This window comes from Gallinula chloropus, assembly GCF_964237585.1.
Source record: "Gallinula chloropus genome assembly, chromosome: 2".
NCBI classification, from domain to species: domain Eukaryota; kingdom Metazoa; phylum Chordata; class Aves; order Gruiformes; family Rallidae; genus Gallinula; species Gallinula chloropus.
The window spans coordinates 92,707,120-92,730,340 of record NC_140086.1 but is presented as its reverse complement, the minus strand read 5'-3'; the positions used below and the strand labels follow the sequence as shown (position 1 = coordinate 92,730,340).

Here is a 23,221-nt window from a genome sequence, read left to right as displayed (position 1 = left end):
GAACTGCATGCTCACCTGCACTTAAAAATCTTGGGACAGCTGACTGACCAGTGTGTTAAGATGGAGACTGAGAAGTGGGGGTGGGGGGCATACTCTCAGTTGAACTGGAGAAAATAATTGTTTGCCTGTCAATTCATTAAGCTGCTACACTCTGAGATTGTCTTCTCTTTGTTTCCATGTTACTGTTTTGTTTGTTGGTTTGTTTTTTCCTCAAAGGTGTGCAATAAATAGTGAATAAATATGAGAATGAGGGGATAATGTCTTCCCTTTCAACACTTGTAAACAATGGCAGGCTGAAGCCTGTAGTTTTTAGGGAAACTTCCCATATAATGGACTAGTCTGGTGTAATTTTGCTGTGACAATGAAATGGATGGAACCACAGTGCTTCTATATAAATTCCTTCATTGGGGTTTAATCAAGGGGATCAGTTCTCTCCCAAGAAATTCACTCCTGTGAGTACTGACATATAAAGGGTCTAGTTTGAGCCATTGAGAAACTGAAGCTGGTTTTCTGTTGCTCATGTTTAGGGGTTGGTTTGTTTTGTGACAGTGTAGGAATACTACTTCCCCCATGAAGCAAAAGTGCTTTGATAAAGTGTTGTTGGCTTCTGATATTGACTGGTGTTAACTTTGGGCATCAGAAAAGAAAAAATAAAATTTCTGAATAAAAACAATTCAACAGAACTCTTAAACAACTCTGTTTGCTACATAAAGGTGACATTTGCTTACTGATACTATTGGAAGGGTGTATGTTACGTCTTATCTGACCTCAGTGTTTCTTTCAGCTTTCAGACAGAGGACACACAAAAAGAGAAGAGCAGAGAGCAGACGACGGTAGCACCGGATGCAGCGAACAAGGAAGCATGGATCTGAAATTCGCTTCATCAAGAAAATACATTTCCATCAGTGTACCTTCCAAATCTCAAGCTATGTCTCCTCATATCAAATCAGTAGATGATGTCGTAGTTCTTGGCATGAATCTCAGCAAATTTAACAAACCTACTCAATTTTTCATCTGTGTTTCTGGAGTTTTTATGTTTTATCTAATCTATGGATATTTACAGGTACATGCTATGAATTTGTGTCTTGGGCCAATTCCTCCCATGCCTTTTCTTTATCAGTAGCATGATATAGTTAAGTAGTTTAATATGCATAGACGTTTTAAGTAGATACTGTTTGCAAAGTCAAGTTATCAAAATGAAAGAGCAGTGTGGTTGTATAATGTACGATTCATGTGGTTCAGTTGGACTCAAACTTGATCTTTTACTTTTGTGTGCAAGATACACCTTTCAGTATTGTCTTGAATGTGGGGGTTTTTTTAAATGCCATTTTGTAGTATTCTGAAAACAAACAAATTGTAGAACCAAGCAGCTTGCCATGTAAGTCTTCATTGGTGTTGACACCTTTGGATCTTGAGTTCCATGAGTGCAGTGCAGTAGCAGTAGTCTATTCTCTCTGCTCTCCCTTCAGGACAGAGCTAGAACACAGTATAGTTGTAGTTTTTAAGCAGAATTATAATGTTTATGCTGTTTTAGTTAAGGTTAGCAGGAAGAGAAATGTTTTTATATTGGGCAGCTACATTGCTGTTGCTTTTCCAATCATCTCCTCAATTAAGTAGTGATTTAAAAAGGCCATGATTAAAAATCACAATGTTTCCAACTGAGTTTTCAGAAACAGCTGAGAGGTTTGTTAAAGTACCTTCCAAAGAGTTGGACAAAAATCATCAGTAACTGAAATCAGAATATTAAAAAGGAAACTACTAGGTAGGCTTTTGTTTCTGTAACTGGTGCACACGTGATTCATCATGCAGTTCATGTAAATTTTTTTCCATAACAAATGGCTTTGGTTTTAAATGTTCCCACAGCCTGCAGATTTTTAAGATCATAAGTGCTATTTCATGTTTGCATTCAAAATATTAGTGCATGCTACCAGTAAATATGTCTGTTAGAGAAATTTTGTATTTAATTTATTGTGAGCTATTTACGAATTCTGACTAAAATCAGTCTACTGAGGTAAATGAACCACAAATCAACCGAAAACCAGACAGGAAGCCATCTATGATTTGAGATGAATATATTTGACCCATTAATATTTCCCTGATGAAACAATCCATTAATTTTGGTGGATTTATACCAGCAGTAAATTTTCTCATTTCATTCTGGAGAAGCTAAATTGTCTCCTTTTTAGTACTTTGCAAGCTACATATAGCAGGTACATTCTAGTTAAACATGCAGCTGTAAAGGCTAGATTTGCATGTCTGTGAAGAAGAAAAAATTCTGACTTTGTTTTGATTTAATAATTTGGTGTATTTATGTGACCTTGGTGGGTTTTTGTTTTTATAGGAATTGATATTTTCAGTGGAAGGTTTTAAACCTTTTGGTTGGTACCTCACTTTAGTGCAGTTTGGATTTTATTCCATTTTTGGACTAATAGAATTGCAGTTGATTCAGGACAAAAGAAGAAGGTATGTGTTTTTCCAAGCCTTTTACCCACTGTCCATCAGATTAGAAGCATTTTGATATTTATGGTAAATTTAACTTGTGTTGTTATGATGTGAATGCTGTGAGGCATTGGTACTAGTAGTTCAGTAGTTAAATAATGTGAATTTACTGGATGATGTTAGATGATGTTTTATAAGCACCCACTGGTTTCAGACCTGTAAGTAGTCCTGTTGCCTGTACCATCACTTTGTCCCGCTTACAGAGCATATTCTTTCCTTAAGGTAGCCAATACAGACTGACTCATCTATGTGTTGCTTGGGTTTATCATGTATAGAATGCACTTCACAGTACTTGAAGCCATCTGTCACTGAATACCTTTTCCTCAAACCTGGGCACTTCCTCACCAAGAGGTTCCTCTGATGTGCTGTGCATCTTGGGAGGGTGTCAGAGGTCTGCTGTCTGCCATATGGCTGTGTAGGTGTGCTTTAAAGGGTGTGCTTGGGTTTTACATTTATCACCCCAGATGGCACTTGTAACGCCCTGGCACAAATTGGTTATCTCTTTTCGCTGTAGTTGACCAAGGTGGTTCTTGCTGTCTTGAATCCTGTGAACTCAGTGTGGCCATTCTATGGCTTCCTGCCCAACTGCAGCCTCTGCAGACTCTATATTAAGCCCCTCTGGCAGCTTGGATGGAGGCTGCCGTGGTGGACATGAACTTTAAAATTCCTTTAAAGCGTTATGTCCTAGTTGAGCATGACTGATTTTCCTTACCTGTAGTTAACTGTGGCTGACTTTGCATGTACTGATTTTAGGTAATGGAGTTCTTATACAGGCAAACAATCTTAACTTTGAATTACTGGGGTTTTTATTATAAACACTGGCAGCCTATATTTCAAGTTTTATGACTTTTTGAGATACAGAACCCTCAGAAGGTATATACACAGTGTTTTCTGATGTAACAACTATTTATGTTTTGATTACTAAATAGTTGCTAATGCTTACAGGCCATGACCCCTGTAAGTGAGAAGTGTTGGAACTATAGATCTTCAATATATTTTACATTTTATTTTCTATAACCTAGGCATCTTCTTGTAGACATTAAAAGTCTGTCTAGTAATTTTTATGCTGAATTCTGTTTCTTTAATCTTTTTCTTGCCTGCCTCAGAGTATGCCTACCTCACCTAATGAGTTATGGATAAGACAGGGTTACAGCAAGCTATCTCCTTATGTTGCTTACTGTGGCTCTGAGTATGCATAAAAAATAGCTGAACATATGCACAGTGATACCTGTAAAAAAAATAGCTCACAAAGTGAGTGCAGCAATGGCTAAAAAAATACTGTTGCATCATCTGTGATATAACATTATCAGGTGATAATGTCATCAAATTGCAAACAATACATCTGAAACTGAAAACATTCAACAAGCTTCTGTGTTCATGATATGTGTATCACTTCTTTCTTAGTATTGTTGAGTTTTATAAAGCAATGGTACTTTTTTCCAACTTCTTTCACTCTAATAATGGCAGTGTTCATGTGAAAACTTCAGCAAAAAATGGACACAGTGATCATGATAGGACTGAGAGTTGGGATATCTTGGTATAGCAACCTTCTGTGTTTCCTTTGACAAATAATCTGAAATTGTCTGGATTCTTCTGTAAATAATATATGCTCTCAGAAGGAGGTGAAAGAGTTACTGCTTGACCCATGAAGCTTTTGTTGTCTTGTGTTTGAATACTGTCAATGGGCAGTAGTTGCACAAAATAAAATTTGAAATCAGTCATTTATCTGCTTTCTGTTAAATTTCTATTATGGAACAAAATTCCGTAAGAAAGTTGGTCAAGTTGTATTACAAACATTCTCCTTGATCTAAATTTTCAAAGCTAAATCTTATCTAGATCAGTTTGTAATACCAAGATTTGTATCTTTATATTTTGTAGAATTCCTGGCAAAACCTACATGATAATAGCATTTTTAACAGTGGGAACTATGGGTTTGTCAAATACCTCTTTAGGATATCTGAATTACCCTACACAAGTCATCTTCAAGTGCTGTAAGCTGATTCCAGTTATGATAGGCGGGGTTTTTATACAAGGTAAGTGTTAGTCTTGGTATTAGGTCTTTTATTTGGTTGTTTCTTTGGGGTGCAGTCATGTGTGGAAGCCTGTACCTTGTTAAATTCCACTGAGGTTCTGGGATAGGGAGAGGTAGTATTTTTCCTATAGGAGGAAAACCATGAATTTCTGAAGCATTTTCTCAGAAAATGTACAAATGCAATTAGGTGGTCAGAAAAGTTACACAGGTCATTTACAAAACTTTCATTATTATGCAAATTTGCTTAATTTTTAAGTAATGTAACTTTTTCTAAACCAAATTGCTTAATAAATTAAACCTGTTCAAAACTGAAATGGAAAACTTGAGGAGTGGGAGAAATTCAGCCATGGCTTGTGAAGAAATCTACTTGTTTGAAAAGCTTGATTCTTAAATTCCTAATTAAGGTCCCTAAACCTTGATTAAGTATTTAATCAGAATTGCAACTGACTTTACAGTTTTAGGACTAGACAAAGACATGTAGTTAATACTCCAAGAACAGAAAAAGAGATCTGGAGAATAACAGATAAATACTGCAGTTGTGTGAATAAACATACTCGAGTATTTTTTTATTTGGTAGGCATAAGTATACAAGTTTATATTTGTTCAATACACAAGGATTTTTTAAGTCAGAAAAGCTCTGCATGGACAAGTGTTATGGAACAGAATCCAGAACAGTATCTTCTGTAGTTAATTCTGGACTAGAAAGCTGAACTTTCAGAGGAAGTTACAAGTTTATGTATTCATTTGCACACACAGTATTCACCTTTTATTGGGAGTCATTTTGTAGCATTTAATGCAGTGAGACTGTTACTCTGTTTGAAACTTTATATTGTGCTGTAATAGTATTGTGTTCTCAGCAGTTGAGAAATATTTCTTGCAGCATTAATATTATTTTTTCTAGGTTTCAGTTAAAATTTTCCATTTAAAAAGTTCCCTTGGAAGCTTATATTGGAAGTACAGCTTCTGGGAAAGCAATGTGTTGTTTCAAACAAGATACACTATCTCCTGCCTTTTCATCTGCCTACGCTCTTTCTTTCTCCACCCCCCTCCACGTCCTCTTTCCCAAACTAAAAGACAATGTAGGGTTCTAGATGTTCCCAAATCTGTTTTGGTGTTTGGGAATAACTTATCTCTACTCAATCCAGGCAACCAGAATGTATTGCATGAGGGAGAAATCTTAAGGAAACATCTCAGCTGTCCTGAAGTTGTTGAGAAAAAGCGTGTTCTCCCTGGGAAAGCAGTATGTCGTTAAGAGTAAGGCTAGAACTGACCACAAGAATCAGATACTGCCCGTTAGACGCTGCTGTTGTGAAAGAAACTAGTTCTGGTCATGAAAGGCCAGAGCCTTGAGTCTTCTGCTTAAGTAAAAGAATTATGTTGGAACAGCTTTTCCTTTGTCTTCTAGTCCACTAAACAGGATAAACATGAAATTCTGAGTGTTAACAGTCTGTTTGTATTGCTTTCCTAGGAAAACGCTACAACGTCGCAGATGTGTCTGCTGCCCTGTGCATGAGTCTTGGATTAATATGGTTTACTTTAGCTGACAGCACAGTTGCACCAAACTTCAACTTGACAGGTAAAGATATATTTTTGAATTTAACAAAATGCTTTCCCCCCACCCCCCCCTGCATTAAGTGTGCCATAGAAGTTCTGAGAGCTTTTGGTGGAGCACCTTCAGGTATTGGATGGAAGCTACAGGTTTTACTGTAGAATTGCACTAGCAGAATGGTAGCTGTGGCAGAAGAGGCCTTTATTCTAAGGGTTAGTTTTTAGTTTCTTAAAATTTTTGAAAATCCTGCCCTTTAGGCTGAAACATCTTAGGCTTGTTCTCAAGAAATAATTCTCAGTAAATACATCAAAGTAAATAATATTCAGTTTGACCTTTTTAAAACTTCAAAATATTTGTTGTCCTTTCTCACTAAACTTTTAAGTTCTTTTCTATTTCAGAACAACTTACTTTATATTAATTGACAGCCTCACTCAGTTTTGCTGTAGTTCTTAGTTGCAGTGCACAGGGTCTAACTTCTTCTGTCCTGGGTAAAATCGTAAGTAAAGAAACGATTTGAACCTGTTGGGTTTAAAAACTTTGTTGGATTTCATAAAATCCATGTTAATTACTTGTTCAGTGTTTGGATTAATCATGAATCTTGAAAAACTTTTGAATACTCCACTTTTCTTTTAAAATTCTGAGATGAGCTACACCTGTTATGACAGATCTTCAGTGTGAAACTGTTATTTCTTAATAGTGGAAGCAATGTTAAAAGTTTAGTTCCTAAAATATATCAGAATTCTCAGTTTTGAGAAGACTTTCTGTCCTCACAAAATATTTCATTTAGTGTTAGTAATGATCAATTTGTGAAGTTGTTTAAACAGTATGTGTATGTCTTTTGCTTTGCTCATAAGTGAATTTTCATGCCTCAATATAATTTTAGTGCTACTGGTAATATGAACAAATCTGTGATTTTTACAACTTGCTGTTCATGTAATGTGTATTTGTGGTGTAACTGGGTGGTGACTTGAAAAAAACCCACAAAACCAAGCAGCTTTGATTACAGTATGTTGTTGATGTAATTATATTCTAGTGTTTCTGATGTATAAATGTGTATTACCGTTACAGCTATTTTGGACTCTAGCCTCTAAGTACATTTGCATGTTAATTTACTCCTTTTGTAAAATTTAAATTAAGTATGTGCTATGACTTGATTCTGGAAAGATTTGTAAAGTTGATTCTTCAACTGAATGGGATAGGGTGAAGGGCAGCAAATGTAGCAAAGCCCTAATCCCCTCAAAGGTCTGCAAAACACAAGTTAAAAAATTTAAATGTCTTCAGAGAATAAACAGTTGTCTTTGTCAGTAATTTCTTTTTAATGCTTCAAACAAGTCTGTCTATATTGAAGTTTATAGCACTACCATTTGGAGCAAGTTCTATGAAAATAGAGTATAGAAACAGGTTTCAGAAGTCTGGATCTCCTCTTAGGAAGGCGATTTGAAATTTTCCTGCTCACCTTCTGAGAAAAATACTTCTCTGTTCCCTCTTGCATGTTTTGTTTTGTTCCTATGTCACTTAATTTAACCAGAAGAAAATTTTCATAATGGGAAAGGGGGAGTCTTTCCTATTGTTGGATGAATTATGGAGATACTGATTTTTTTGTATTGGAGAAATATGTAGCTGCTGAAGTGTAAAACCAGTGGTAAGAATTATTAAAAACTTCGCTCTGCAAAATGGCATATTCTTCTGAGCAGTTACACTCACGCTCTTCCTGATGTAAATCATAGAACAGGAAGTGAAAAAGGAGAGGCAGAATTTAACTGCACATCTTCATAGAGTAGCTTCAAAGAAATAATAAAAGTATTTAAGGAAATTAGACCTTTCAAAGCATAAACAGCAAATTAAATGTTAAACTTCAGAATTACTGTTTTCTAAAAGTACAGATTTATGTTACTGCCTACTTACTGCCATATAAATTCCAAAGTTTTTTCCAGTTATTTATGCACACTTATGCAGAACTGTTTCCATGCAAACTAGTATTATTCTAATAGATTTCATAGAACTTCTACTAACTTAAGAATGAAGCTGTTTACATTTCCCAGTTCTAAGACAGAAAAACTATCATGTGAAGTTAAACAAAATATATCATCTTTATTGTCTGATGCAAATACTAAAACCAGCACAAAAATGGAGGGTGAGCAGATGTGAAACTGTTCACTTAGATAATATTTTATAAGTCCTTGCTGTTGTTTGTTTTTCCTTGCTATTGAAATCTATTCCAATATTGCTGGGCCAAAAAAGGAGTCTACACAAATTTTGTTTACACATGAAAGAGGTCAGCCAAGAAAACAGAAACTCTCTTTTGCCAGCATAGGTACATATTTGTATAATTTTCAAGATGGAGGTTGTGTTAAATGCTCAAATTGGAGATGTATTGGTAAATGGGGTGTTGGGCCCAGGCTGAAGGCCAGACGCCCACCAAAGCCATTCTACCACTCCTGAGCCTCTCACGCCTCTCCCCTTTTCAGCTGGACTGAAAAGGGGAGAGGCGTGAGAGGCTCAGGAGTCAAGATAAGGACAGGGAGTGATCATCCTGCAATTAGCATCACAGCCAAAACAGACTCAATATGGAATAAAGGAAAGAAAACTCTTTATTACACTTCACTGTACACCCAGTGACACCAGAGTGGGGTAAGGAGAAGTGTGACCAGATCTTAAAGCACCTCCCCTCACCCCTCCCTTCTGAGCACACTGAACTTTAGTCGTGATTTTACTCCCTTCTTTCCCTATTCACTATGGCACAGGGAGGGGCAGGGACTGGGGGTTTCAGTCAGTTCCTCAGGTGGTGTTTTTGTCCTTAGCTGGGGGGGAGGGGGGAGGAAATTCCTCACCCCCTTCGCCTGCTGCAGTGTGGGGTCCCACCCATGGTACACAGTCCTCCAAGAACTTCTCCAACATGAGTCCTTTCCCACAAGGCTTTAGCTCTTTAGCTGCCCCAGTGTGGGTCATGTCTATGCGGTGCAGTCATAGAATCTCTCAGTCTCTGAGGCCCAGATTGTTCCAGCCTGGTCTTTCACAGAGTAACGAGTTCTCCCAGACAACCTGCTGCAGTGTAGGTCTCTCTTACTTTCATCTCTGTGTCTCTGTCTCTCACCATGGGCTGCAATTGTTGGCAGGGGCTTGCTCCAATGTGGGTCACAATGTCTTCAGCATGTCTCCCCCGGCTGCAGTGTGGGGCCACTCCACAGGCTGCAGGTGGAGTCTCAGCCTTTTCCATGGGCTGTGGGGGGACACCCGCTCCACCATGGGTTTCTCCACGGGCTGAAGGGGAATCTTTCTGGCACCTGGGGCCCTTCTTCCTGATCCCCACCTTCCCTGACCTTGGTACCTGCACAGCTCCTTACATCTTCTCGCTCCCTTCTCTGGTGGCAAAAAGCAGATGCTTGCAGTGTTTTTTCTCCTAAATGTGATTCCCAGAGGTGCTGTGACTGTCACTGATGGGCTCAGCCTTGGTCAGCAGCAACTCTGGCCTTGAGCCAGCTGGTGTTTGCTCTGTGGGGCCTGCAGAGAGCTTTTGGCTGCTTCTTGGAGAAGCCACCCTTGCGGCCCCTCCTTCTCTACCAGAACCCAAACACACAAAGCTACAACAGTAGCTGTGAGTAATAGCTACAGGACTTCAAAAAGAAAAACCAGAAGAGAATGGTATTCAGAAGGAGGCGGTCTTGAAACTGGTGCTATGGGAACTTCCATTATTCTGGCATAACCAGTAGAAGTGGAAATTAACTATCTTCAGTGCAGATGCAGTAGAATATCAATTGCTTTCAGGTTCCTCCATACTATACTGCTGGAGCTGAAGTTTTGCGGACTCAAGTCTGATCAATGTGATCAAGTGCTGAGCTCATTTATTGAAACACACACACAGCTTATGTAGGTTTCCATATCAGTACACGAGTTACATTACATTGCTATCGGTTAGATGCTCCATTCACCTGCCTTACATGCATCTCACTATTGCTAATAATTGGTTGAGGCTACACAGTCACATTGTTCCTTTTTAAGGCAGTTGTTAACGTTCTTGCAGTTACTTATCTTGTTCTCAGACTTCTGCTCTTCTCCTACTGCATTCCAATTGTGCCTTACCATATCTTTGCTTGACCCCCAGGCCTGATTTTATGGGAGTCAGAAATAAATCTGGATGGGCCAAAAGCCTCATTCCTCTCAAAGTGCATTGCTACACTATACTGCTTGTAAAGACGCAGTTTAGTCTTTGGCGGACTGAGGGTTTTTGTCCTTAGCTCTGCTGTTGGTAAGATGCTATTGCTTGTTTGGTTACCTCTACTGCGTCTTCTAATCTTGTCTGTAAAAGGCTTTTAAATTTGGAGTATCAAAGACCTCTTAATGGGCAGGTAAACTCCAAACAACTTGCTAGTCTAACACGTTTGTGTGGTGGGATTGTATTGTTGAGGAACTTAGGTAAATATCCAGTAGCTTATAAACACATAAGTAGTGTTAATATTTTAATGACTTCAAGCATCACATTAAGAGTGTAAAATACAATGTAATGTAGCATTTCAATCAAGCCTGTTGGTGTAAGTCCTCCAGGTTTAATTTCTTTCAGAAGTAATTTAGGGCCTGTTCTTCCAATCATTTTTACTCATGCTTTACATGCTTCCTAACATTACTGGCCTTGTTCATGCTTCTGCTGCTCGGCAGGTGCAGCACAGTCGCAGTGAGTGGAACAACTCTTCATGCTCCAAACTGTGTGTGTACGCACTGTTAACATGTATCTTGTCCCTACGCTTCTCCTTTCCATGCACACTTGCACTTTCAGATTCCAGGTAACCTTTTCATCTCAGTCCAGTAGTGAACCTATCCATTTGTCCAGTGATGTGCCTGGGCCATTAAGCAGAACTCGTGTGATAGAGAGCACAGATGAAAATACTCGGTCACTTTACAAAGTGATCGATCTGTAGCAAGGCTGTTGCCGAGCCGGAGGTGACCATAGCCAAGTGCACGTGGTCTTCAGCAAAACTGGCGTTACTCCAGTTGTCATGTCACTTCCATTGACTCATACCTTTTCCAATGCCCAATAGCTTTGAATAATGAAGAGGTTTTTTCTGTTGTTTCAGTTGCATAAGTCTAGCCTGGGAAAGGAAATGGCTCCCAAAGTAAAAACGGCAGTTTGGGAGTTCCCATATATCCAGAAGTTTGCCAAGGAGATGCCACCTTAAATTTCATTGGTCTGAAAACAGTTACATCTTTCAATATTGAAAAGTCTAGGAGCAGGGATTTATTTTGTTTCCGTCAGGAGTTTATACTCCATTTGGTCCATCAGCATGCATATTTTGAGAACTCTGATACTAAGAAGATAGTATTAGGAAAATACAACACTGCTTATTTCTCATCTTTCAGTCCTCATTCTTCCCTGACATTTACAGTGTTTAAGGAACCAGGATGAGAGCAGTCAGTAAATACGATTTTGATGACTGATATCTTCTGTAATGTTGTATACTTAGGAAAAGTGGTATTTCAACCTGTGTGCATCATTAATTTCTAACTCTTGCAACATTAAATTCAACAGTTGCTACAGTCATGAAAGAATCGAAGTTTGGAGGTTGGGAAATGAATTGTGACTGGCATGGATAAAGAGTTATTAATTTTTGTTATTGGAAAGCTGATTACATTATTGACTGTGTAGTGACTTTGTTCTAAACAAACATGATAACCTAAAACTCTGGGGTTTGTACCTAAAATACTGTTGTAAAAAATATTTCAACAATGAAAGATTTCCACTGTGAATCTTCTTGCATTCATTTTATCTTTACGTCTAACATTTCTATTTGCTTTTGTCAGGAAAAAGAATCTTGGATTAACTACTTGGAGTATGTTCTCTACTAATTTATCTTCATTAAAAATACCTAAGTAAATGTAACTGATGTTCTTTCACTCTTGTTACATCAAAAACTACAGTTTTCTTCCTTACAGCAATGCCCAGATGTTCCTATCAAGCTGAGAGATGCACAGTGCTCGGGGCCTAACCTGGTACAGGGAGTGGGGGGGGTGGACACTGCTTATACAGCATAAAGAAATAGTTTTTCTGACATTTAGAATATGATAGAGAGGCTGGTTCTGTATTATTTTTCTATTCCTGAGATGGAGTTTATTCAGGATAAGTACAGAGTGGTTTTCATCACTACTCTGCTTTGTTAATAAATGTTCTGAACAGGTGTTTGTTTTTTTCTTGTATTAGGTGTGGTCCTAATCTCCCTTGCCCTCTGCGCAGATGCAGTTATAGGAAATGTACAGGAAAAAGCTATGAAGTTGCACAATGGTTCTAATTCAGAAATGGTAAATACCAGATCTGCAATTTTAAAAGCACATGTTCTACCACAGCCATGGCATACAATGGCAAAACATGAAACTTAATCTGCTTTTTTTCTTCCATATGTAAAGAAGGACTTTTGCTGTACTAGTCTTGGGGTTTTCTGTTTCTTTGGGTGCTTTTGGTGTTTTTTTTACTTTGGTTTTTAACCTTTCAGGGGGTGCTGCTTTCTGTGTGCAACTTCAAATGTGTATTACAGCTACAGAAACGCTTATTTCCAGCAAAACTTCTTTCTGCTGGATACCTGAAATCAGTGTTGATTGTTTTGAGTGTTCTCAGTATGATCATGCACATAATTGCTGAAAAAAACATATTCCCTTCTGGTACGGATAAGCATGAGTTACATGAACACTGGGCTTTTCTTACTTTGCCAGACTTCTCATTCTAGAGTGTGTTAGCATTGGAGGCAGCTTTCTTTGAAGCTTTGGAAATGGGTAAAACTCTGACTTCCAGAATGGATGAAATTCAGTGAAATACACAATTTTGAAAAAGTCTTGCTCAGTATTTTTTATATACTTACTTGGAACACAGATTATCTCTTCATGTAGTTGACTTTTTTTATGTCAAAACTTGAACATAGCATATTTTTCTTGAAGATCAAGTAAATACAAGAAAAATTTTCATTATAACAAACATTATTTTAATATGCCACAAGTAAAAAAAGAGGACATTTAATTTGCATATTTGGCTTGTATTTGACATTTAATTGGAAAATATAGTTTCTCATTTATGAGAATAACTTCATAAGTGGAGAAAAAAATTAGTTCAAGGGAAGCTGAAAGTGATTTAGGTTGGCTCAAGAAATTTGAGCTGGAAGTTTCTGGAAAGTGTCATTGTATTCTTGATTTTATTTTTGTACTTTTTCTTAGTTGACTTCTGCCAGAGGCAGCAAAATGGACCTCACCTGACCCAGCGCAGCCTTCTGTAGCTGTAACCTCCAAAACAAAGTACAATGTGTAACTGCTTCTTTGCCCACTTTGCATCTTTCCAAAAGTTATGATAGCTGTTAATTGCCTTACCTAGGATGCTCTTTTTATCTCCAGAATTCTGCCTTTTATTATGTGTTGGTCTTAATATTGTATACTCATACAATACTTGCAGTGAATCAGCGTAGTGATAAGTATAAAAAGGCTTTGTTTAAGGCCTGGGGATTACACTCCTGGACTTTGTTTGGAGAATTCAGTGCAGAATTACAAGTGCAAGTTCAGAAATAATTTTTCTTGATTTGAGACTGTGGGTGAAAATTTAAGAGGTCATGTTTAACAGACAGTGATCTGGAAATAAAATTGAATAGTAAAGGAACTTGTCATCCACAGGATCTCTGGGGTTTTTTTGAATTTACCATGGGTTAAAGAGTTAGGGAAAGAGAAAAGATGTCTTGCAGCTGAAATAGTAACCACTGTTCTGCAAAGTTATACCTGGTTTTGCTTTGTGTGTGATTCTAAGGAAATCACTTCTGTCAAACTGCCTAACACAGAACTAGCAGCGCAGTGCTCATTCCTGGTTGTGAAAAAGTGAGCTCTTTGTGAAGTTTGGGAGAAAAGCTGGACAAAGAGGCAAACGAAGAGCCAGAGACTAATCTTTTTGTGCATGAACCTTGTAAAATAAGAGCTCTGAAGATCCAGCCATTGTTTTTTAAATGAGGGAAAAAAGTTCTGTTCTTAAAATATCTATTTATCCTCTTCTGTTGTAGAGCAGAGTGAAGTATTCTCTTGTTTCATGGCTTTATCAATTGTCAATAGTTTTATTTTTGTTTGAGATATATTTATATAATTGAGATATAACAGCAAGGAAACAATTGATGAAACCTGTGTCAAAAGAAGTAGGCCTGTAATTGGCACCAAGTTTTGCAAGTGTAGTAAAACAGTGTGTTCTAGCTAGCCATGGGTAGAATAATTCTGTTCAGCGTCCCCCTTTTTCACAAGAAAAGGCCACCAAAACTTGCCCAAGCAGCTGGACAGCTCCCACATGGGCAGTTCCAGCTTTTACTGTTGCCTCTACATGGGAAAAGATAGGATGAAGATTCTTTTGGGTTTTTTGTGTGAAGCTATGAGTTAACTAAGGGTACATACAAAATGAAGAGCTTACCTCTTTACTGAGTATAATCTGTTTGGAATACTGAACTAGATCAGAGCTGGTCATGACATTTCTGTATCCTATAACCATAATGTATGTGCATAACATATGTGAAGTGGCACAGGTAAAACATATGTGACACTTCTGGCAGTTTATGATGACCGTGTGCTAGGTGGTACATTTAGTGCCATAAGGGTCTATACTGTGCAGCATAAGCAGCTAAAACCAAAATGTTTAACATTTTATTCAAACTATTTACTTATGTAGTCATGTGAAGTTTTATTTTGGCTATGAAGTGCTGAATATGAAGGATTTACTACAGTCAAGATTGACCTCAGGGTATTAATTGACAGGCTTAAAAACCCTTATTTTTCCTACCTACAACTACGTTAAAAAAATCTGACACTGACACCCACTTTTCACTGTACGTCAGCTTTTACAGAAATCCTAGTAAAATTATCGTCAAACACTGCAAATTGAACTCTGAGAAGTTGAACATATTGATGGGGCCAAACATTTGAAAGCATTTAACTTTGTCCTTTTGTATACTATCGACTAGTAATTATTTTCTCTTAAACTATTCTAGGTTTTGTATTCCTATTCAATAGGTTTTGTGTATATTTTATTTGGATTAACATGCACTAGTGGATTAAGCCCTGCAGTAACGTTCTGCTCAAAGGTAGGTGTAAACATTTCCTTTTTTTCTCTATGAACAACCTCACTGGAAACCATTGCTCTGTAGGGTTTAGGAAATCTCACTGCTTCTCTGAAGTTTTATTTGTATCACGTAAACTGGCCAACTTGTATAATGCATACATGAAGCAAATTGTTACACTCTTTGGTCATAGCATCATAGAATGGTCTGGGTTGGAAGGGATCTCAAGGATCATAGAGCTCCAACCCCGCTGCCACAGGCAGGGCCACCACCCTCCAGCCTGGATCTACACAAGGTTGCCCAGGGCCCCATCCAACCTGGCCTTGAACATTTCCAGGGACGGGGCATCCACCACCAATCTGGGCAGCCTGTTCCAGCACCTCACCACTCTCTCCATAAAAAACATGTATAAGATAAGGTAATATTTTTTTAAACAAAACAAAACCAAATCATGAGACCAGATTTAGGAGCTTATCATTTCATTATTATTTTTCCATTATTTAACTAAAATTAAATAAGGATCTTCGCATGAATGCATTGTTGAGCAGCTTATTATTGCTCAAGCAGTTGATTAAAGTCTGTAGTTTTATGCTGTTCTGCAATACCTCAGGGTTTGTTTTACATTTTCCTAACAGGCTTTTTTTGTTGTCGTTGCAGCATCCAGTTCAGACGTACGGTTATGCATTCCTTTTCTCCCTGACTGGATATTTTGGCATATCCTTTGTTCTAGCGTTGATTAAAATCTTTGGTGCCCTTCTGGCTGTAACAGGTATGAACAAATGATATCTTTACTGCTTTTGCTAAAAAACATGGAGTAATTCTATTATTTAGGAGAGAACTTTGGAGAATTGTTCTCACTCTGGCTCTTCTTCTGTTCTTTGCACTGATGGTGGTTTGTGTAGCATCAATCTTCTCAAGTAGTAAGTGTTTTGAGAGTTTCCCAGTCCTTTTTGTGCCACAGTTTCAACTTTGAAGAGCCTGTTAAGTAATATTGTGAATACAGCCTGTGCTTTGGGTTAATGCAGAAGCAATGCTGCTCTGAGTTGCAGTGAAAATATATAGCAAGGTATAAGGAAAAGGCAGGTATATTTGAAACATGGAAGGAAAAGTAAGGATGTTTCAGTAAGCCACTGCAGGCAGGGTCATAGTTTCAAAGCACAGAATTTCTGAAGATTTCCAAAAAATGGTAGTTCTAGAAAAACTGAGGAGGACTCCCCTGAAGCTTCTGAACATCCAGACACTCTCAGTGGAATGCTGTTGTAGCAATGTTAAGTGTGCTTCTGCCTCAGTTCAGAATAAACTCAAGTGGAACAAATCCTGGCTTTTTTCGATCATCTCCTTGTTAAACTGGAGGGAATGAAATGTGCTTGTATGTTTTTGGAAGTTGGGATTTGAACTAAGCAAACTTCTGGTGGGCTGCGGAACAGCTGCTGGATTATCAGGCAGGTATCCATGGGGCAGGTACAAGCAGACTGTGTCTAGTTGTTCAGGTCATTGGAAGCAGCCATGCTTGCTGTCAGGTGCTTGGTACAGCACATGACTGTCAGCCATGATCAGCAACATGCTGAAAAGAATTGGGCCCTCACTGCTATGTGTGCTAGCCACACATGAATGTGGAACAATGCAAGTCCCTAAAGTATGTAAAAAGTTGCAGCTTACTGGAGTCCTCTCCAGGCTAAGGAAGTCCCCACATGCCATCTTCTCTGCACCTGTGGTCGCAGATGAACAAAGCTTCCATGATGTGGTCTTCTCACCTAATAATAATATGACAGTATCCTAGCAGTAAGTGCAAGTCAGACCTATCTGCACTGACTTGTTCCAGGTGTATATCTGGATTGATGAGGAAAAGGAAGACGTGAAGCAAGAGGCACTCAAAACCATTACAGATTTTTCTCAACCTTTATAGATATTCAGACTCTTGTTCAGTTGCATATGGGATATATTATTCATATTGAGTAATCAGTCATCTAGAAGGATCATATGCAGAGATTGAAATCCTGGTAGCTGCGATTGGCTCTGGATCAATGAGGGAGCTACTGAGCACAGTGAGGCTCAGCCATGCACTGGCAAGTGATGTCAGCTGGTTATGCTTAGTCGTTAGTAAAGCATTGGTTGGTGTGTGCCTTGGAAACAATAGAAGGTATTAAAACTGAACGTATTCTGTGTGAAAGGACAACTGTAAGGCTTCAGAGAAGGAAGTGTGTCAGCACCTGTTGATACCTTGCATGAGATCCTTAATGGAGGAAGAAGTATAGAATATGGTTACAGCAAAGGAATCGCTAGGAAGACAGGTACAATGCAAATTACAGCTCAGAGATTATTTGTACTGATTGATTGAGCCTTCCATCTGTATCTGTGAGGCTACAACATATTTTAGTATGCAGAGTTGTCCAAGTGGGGGGAAACCACTTACAGCAAAATGACATAACTGTATTACAAGTGAATGCTTTAAACCTGTATTTTTATTAGTTTTCAAAAAGGTCAAGTGACTGAAGTGTTTACATACCAGAATATCATCAACTGATGGAACAAGGGGAAATGACCCTGGTGTTTGTTTTAACAGCAGTTAATTAGAATGTTAACATTTTGTATGTATCTTACAACACTGAAGGAAACGTCTAACACTTGGTTATTTTTCATCATATTCCTGTAGCCCTGTTTTCAGGCTGTCCCTAAAATTAGCTAAACTGCTCTAGAATGTAGAATTGTTTGTCTGCAGAAAACGATTGCTTCCAAACTTAAAATGTAACTCAAGTGAATGTTTCAAAATTCAGTTGGTGTCTGTTCAGCTGCTTCTGTCACTCACTTCTACAGTCACCACAGTACTAGTCTGTCGAGAACAGTCACACCAGGCTCGTTCCTTCCCCAGGTTACCTTTTCTTAAAACTACAAACATTAGTCACAAGAGCCTAGGTGTAGCAGCAAGAGACCATGAAGCTGCTTTCTTCTCTTCCCTCTACCCCTAAAAGCTGCCTCCAGCCAGATGAGGCTCTACTTCATTTGCAGCAGTGGAGAGGGAAATGCAGTTTTCTGACATGAGGATTGTGTTTTCTGCTTTCCTATTAACAATTTCCTCTGTGGCACTTCTGTGTCATGCTTGGATTTAAGTATGTTCCATAGTGCCCTGACGAGAAATTGGTGCAGGTGAGAGGGGTGTTTCATGTTAATAAGTAGCTCTTAAAACAAAAAAAAGCCCTGCCATGCTAAAAAATGCTTTGAAATCCTGTGGAATAGCAAACTTTTCCCAGGTTTTCTAATGCCTGACCTTGACAATCCTAACACTTCAGCCCTTTATGTCTTGCCTGTAGCAATGTGAAAATGTTTATTGTGCCTTGGAAGTACACCGCATTCATTACTGTCCCTCCCACCCCCCATCCACCCTCCCCCTTCTTGGGGGGGAGTGGGGTGAAAGAGTTTAATGAAAATTGTATTTCTATTAGCAGAATGAGAAATTATCAGACTTAATTGGGAAAAAGAAGAAAAGGCACTTAATTTAGAAGGAAATGGTTACATAAATATTTTAATTAATAACTGATTTGAAAGAACAGAAATAATCGTAATTAGAAAAACTGAAGTAATTTAACCATTTTTTAAATTATTCATCTGTAAACTGTTTTCTAATTAAAACTCAATTTTCTTTTTCATTCTCCTTTAATTTTTCATGTACTAGAAAATCATTTTATTTGATGTGCATAAATTTCTTAAAATGTAAAGAAAATTGTTACTAAAAAGCAGAGATTGGGGCAGCTGAAGCAGCAGCCAAGGCTGTTTCCTCCACGACAACTCAAGCTTTTAAGTAAATACTTGTTTGTGAGGGGGGACTGGGGAGAATGAAACTTGCTTTACTGGCCCTAACAGTGTGAAAATACATCAGTAGGCATCGATATGTTACAGTAAGACTAATGTGAATGCATTTGTTCAAGTAAGGCTTTCTAGGATGGCATAGTGAAAAGTACTGCACGCTAAGCAACGTTTTCCTCAGGTGCAGGCAATTGCACTGGCATCCTTTCTTAAGTGAGAAGCCTGCTTTTAACACCTTCTCAGGTCCTTAACCTCTATAGCTAATCTTGTGAACCTGACTGCATTCTGACCTTTTTTTAAAACACTTTCTATAACTTTTACTCATTTATTGATTTTATTTCAGTGAGAGCTATGTAGGTTTCCCAATACACAGTTTGTTAGGAATGCTGTATTCTTGTTCATAGCAGATAGCATTGAAATTGTTCAAATAGTTACTGAAGGTGTAATTAATTTGAGAGTAACCCAGGCAGGTAGTTTACTTCCATTTTGGTTATAGGATTGTATTCTCAACTCTTCTAACTATCCTCTTCCTAGTAATAAGACCACATGTAGAAGAAGGTCTCTTAATGGTTTTGATGAAAACTTCCTAAGGCATGATTGTTGAATCAGACATCCCTGGTCTCTAGGTTTCTAACCAAAAGTGTATTTCTCTGCAGTGTTAGGTAAATTTTCAGTAACTTCAGAACAACAATGGGATGCTGATCTCATTCCACTTCATAGAATAAAACCCCAACCACCACTGAACTGTAATAATACGAGGTGGAAATGGCAAGAGATTTGATGTATCCAAATAAGAGATACACATCTTTCTGCTTTAACAGATTAGTTTATACCATGGGTATAAACCGCAAAGTTCGTTTGTTGCTTTCAGACACTGTGAATTGATGAGTGTGAAGTCATTAAATAGTCTTGTTCTGGAAGTTTCTTTGCCGCAGATAACGGTGGCTGGAGCTGATAGTACTGGCACAGTGTACTTGTTTCAAGCAGCACATGGTTCTAGTGTTACTTTGCACTGGGCCAGGGTATCTGCAGTCTGTGTTCGCACCAAGGACGATCACAGATTTGGCCAAACACTTAATTATGTAATGAGGTTCTCTACTAATATTGAAGAACATATTAAATTTTTTCTGCTGTAACTGAGTTCTTAAAAAATTAAATGTTTGTTTTCCTCTGCAGTAACAACAGGAAGAAAAGCAATGACCATTGTGCTTTCTTTCTTGTTCTTTGCAAAGCCATTCACATTCCAGTAAGTATATATACATTTAATTGTTTTTATATATATTTTATAAGAAACTAAGCTCTTGATCATGGAAATTTAGCAACAGTTATTAATCATATTCAGGCTTTAATGCTTTTCATTTTGTATCTTCTACAAATGTTGGCCATCTGTTGTAAATATTGACTGGCTTGCTGATGCTTATCAGGCTAGAGAAAATAGTTTCCATTTTTCTAAAGGTCTGGAAGACAAGCTATTCCATGTGTTGGCATCTTTGGGGGATTTTTTTTAATGAAAAATCCTACATAATATCTAGTGAACTGTTAGGTTACTTTCTCAGTGGAGAAGGATTTGAATAAAGGCATGCATTTTTGCCATTTAATATTTCTCCTTTTATTTTGAGTTTAAGTTCTTAGCTAGCCCTTTTAAATAACTGCAAGCTTCAGTTATCTTAATGCATGAGATTGCAAGAGATTTGAGCTTGGATTTCTTCCCTTTTTTAATTTCAAGGAAGCGTTTACATTGAAAAATGCAGCTAAATTGCTATATTGATCCTAATTGCTTGCTTGAAAGAAAATAGTATTCAATTTTATTGCTATGTGTAAGTGTGGGTTGTAAGAACAAAGCTTACAGCCAAATGCCCAAATGGAATTTACCCCAGCTAAAATCACTGGGCTTAAAATAACAGAGAGCTGAAACAGAAATGTTCTTACTTTGGGGAGTATGAATATAAGGCAGTGAGTGAGAACAGGTTTTGGGCCAGTTTAGAGAGTATAGTGCTCATAAATGTAGGAAGGAAAAACATACTAAAATGCCCAGGACTTATTTATTCATGTGAGAAAGAACAGCTGCTGATTCGTGTTTAGTTAACTATAAATGCACCCTAATATACTCCAGGACAGGAAAAGCAAAGGTGGAAGGATGGTATTAATAAAGATGCAAGCAAATTCTTTCTCAGAGTCCATGAATTTGTGCATCTTCTCCCCTTAATATAGGGTGTTTATATTTATTTAATCCACAAGTATTGCTGTGTAATCATTACAGATAAGTGTTAATGGTAACTTTTCCCCCCCTTTCCTCCCCTTTTAGGTACGTGTGGTCAGGCTTACTGGTTGTCCTTGGTATATTTCTTAATGTTTACAGTAAGAATATGGATAAAATCAAACTGCCTTCGCTGCATGGTCTTTGGAAAAAAGGTGTGGAAGAAAGAAAAACAAGGACGTTGTCACAAACTGTATAGACAGTGGTTTATGCCTTGTCTAGACTGACTATTATTTTATTGGAACAGTCTTCAACTGATTCACTTTCCAAATGGAATGTTATTAAAACCAAAGGAGCTGAAGGCATATTGTCTGCATACAGATTGCTAGAAATGCACATTTTTTGTGAGCCCTTTCTTCAGAGCACTTGAATTCATCATAAAAGGAGCTGTGGGCCAGTTTTCAGATGGCATTATCAGGCAATGAAGGACAGCGGCTCCTGGCAGACGGCTGAGAAGCTGCACTCCCATCTGGGGGACAGCAGAAGACTGATTTGGGCATTTTAATAACATCAGACATGTGGCTGAGCTGAGATTAGTGGCTCTGTGTTAATTGTCTAGGCGGGATAATTTGAACGTTCTACTGTATTAACTTTTAATGGAATCTAATCAGCAACTGGTTGACCAAATTGCCATTTTGAAGGTGAAAGGTTTAGAATATGGTATGTTGTCACCCTTTTTTAATTTTAAATAAAATGTTGGGTTTTTTTTTTAAGTTATTGATTAGACCATCACAGAACTTTGTATTTATTGTAATAATTGAATTTTTTAATGGAAATCTTACAGTCTTATTTTTTGATTATTGCTTGCAACTAACAAAAATGAGGTTGAGTTTGTGTAGTCAACACCCATGCTTTTGTAAGGGGGGAATGGGCTTTTAGGCCTGGACAGGATGAAAACACAAAATGAAGAAATTGTGATTGAAACACTGGTTTAAGAAGCTTGCTTATTCCTTGGTGAAATACAAAATTTTTAGTGGTCTGGAGCCCTCCATGTGATAGTGGTGTAAAGAGACATGGAAGTCCTCAAATTAGTGTCATCAAATCAAAACTCTTCATTTTCAGTAGTGAAGAATAATGGCATCTGCTAATGTATTTGGAAATATGTATTGTGTCAGTCAGTCTTTGTGTGGTCCTGTGATGAATTTAAGAGGATTAGGGTACAGATTACAATTTTCTTTATTTAATGACAGGAGGAGACAATGTACTACCAATCTGCCTTTTTCATCATGAATTTAGGAAGATTAAGTCTATTTATCTCTCTTACATTTATATTCAACTTGCTTTTGAATCGCTTCCCATCTCTTTCATTTTCTATATTTAACAATAGCACTTTAAAAATAGTAATCACCTTATAGTCCATTGTTCTCACGTGGCAGTGATTTTGTTGTTGTTGCGTTCCTTAGATGCATCTTGGTGTGTGTTCTTTCAACTTAGACAAAAGTAAATTGGATAATAGAATTATATAGTCAAGAAGAATGTACAGAGAAATGAAATATTTCCCAGTTTTGCCTTCTGCCAAAAGTACTAGTTTGTCAAAGTATTCAAAATGTTTTTCAGACCTTTAGGAAGAATTGCTGCCCAAGGAGCTTGTAATCAAAGCACAGACACAAAATGTGCTTTAAATTTTCCTTCTTGATTTGGTAGCCTAGCATATGTCATTAAGTACATTATTAAAATAGAAGGTGGAATAACAGCCTTCTGAACACAGTGGGACAGGTGGGTGGAATGGAGAGTTGCACTGACATAATTGCACTGTTTCCAGGGTGTATTATCAAAGTCATTTGACCCACATGTACCCAGTGTTGCCAAGCTGTAAGAATTTATTGCATGTAACAATTTTGGGTTTTAAATTCCCAGATTCTGCTTTGATTGATTGTCCTGACTGAGGTAGAGATGTGGGAATTTGACAGATGCACCTTGAAGGAGAACGGTGGCCTGCCATGGCTATCCATTTCCATGTTGCAGCCAAAGTGTTAGGATAAGATATGAAAAAGTGTGCTAGTTTCAAATCTGATGCAGTTGTGTATTTG

General features: G+C 37.8%; 1 protein-coding gene across 2 annotated transcripts; it reads left to right on the top strand.

Annotated features, from left to right (window-relative positions):
* Window positions 1-847: 847 nt before the first annotated feature.
* SLC35B3 (solute carrier family 35 member B3) lies at window positions 848-22,115 on the top strand (the record flags this gene model as incomplete). Of its 2 annotated transcripts, XM_084280557.1 has the most annotated exons (9): window positions 848-1,063; window positions 2,342-2,463; window positions 4,378-4,532; window positions 6,000-6,107; window positions 12,271-12,368; window positions 15,065-15,157; window positions 15,791-15,902; window positions 20,111-20,180; window positions 21,240-22,115. In XM_084280557.1, 9 exons carry the CDS (start codon window positions 863-865, stop codon window positions 21,388-21,390), a joined length of 1,110 nt encoding a protein of 369 aa, XP_084136683.1. In that variant the 3' UTR covers window positions 21,391-22,115. The 2 variants fall into 2 exon arrangements, with proteins under 2 accessions (XP_084136683.1, XP_084136682.1); XM_084280556.1 differs by lacking the exon at window positions 15,065-15,157 and having other exon boundaries at window positions 863-1,063.
* Window positions 22,116-23,221: the final 1,106 nt, after the last annotated feature.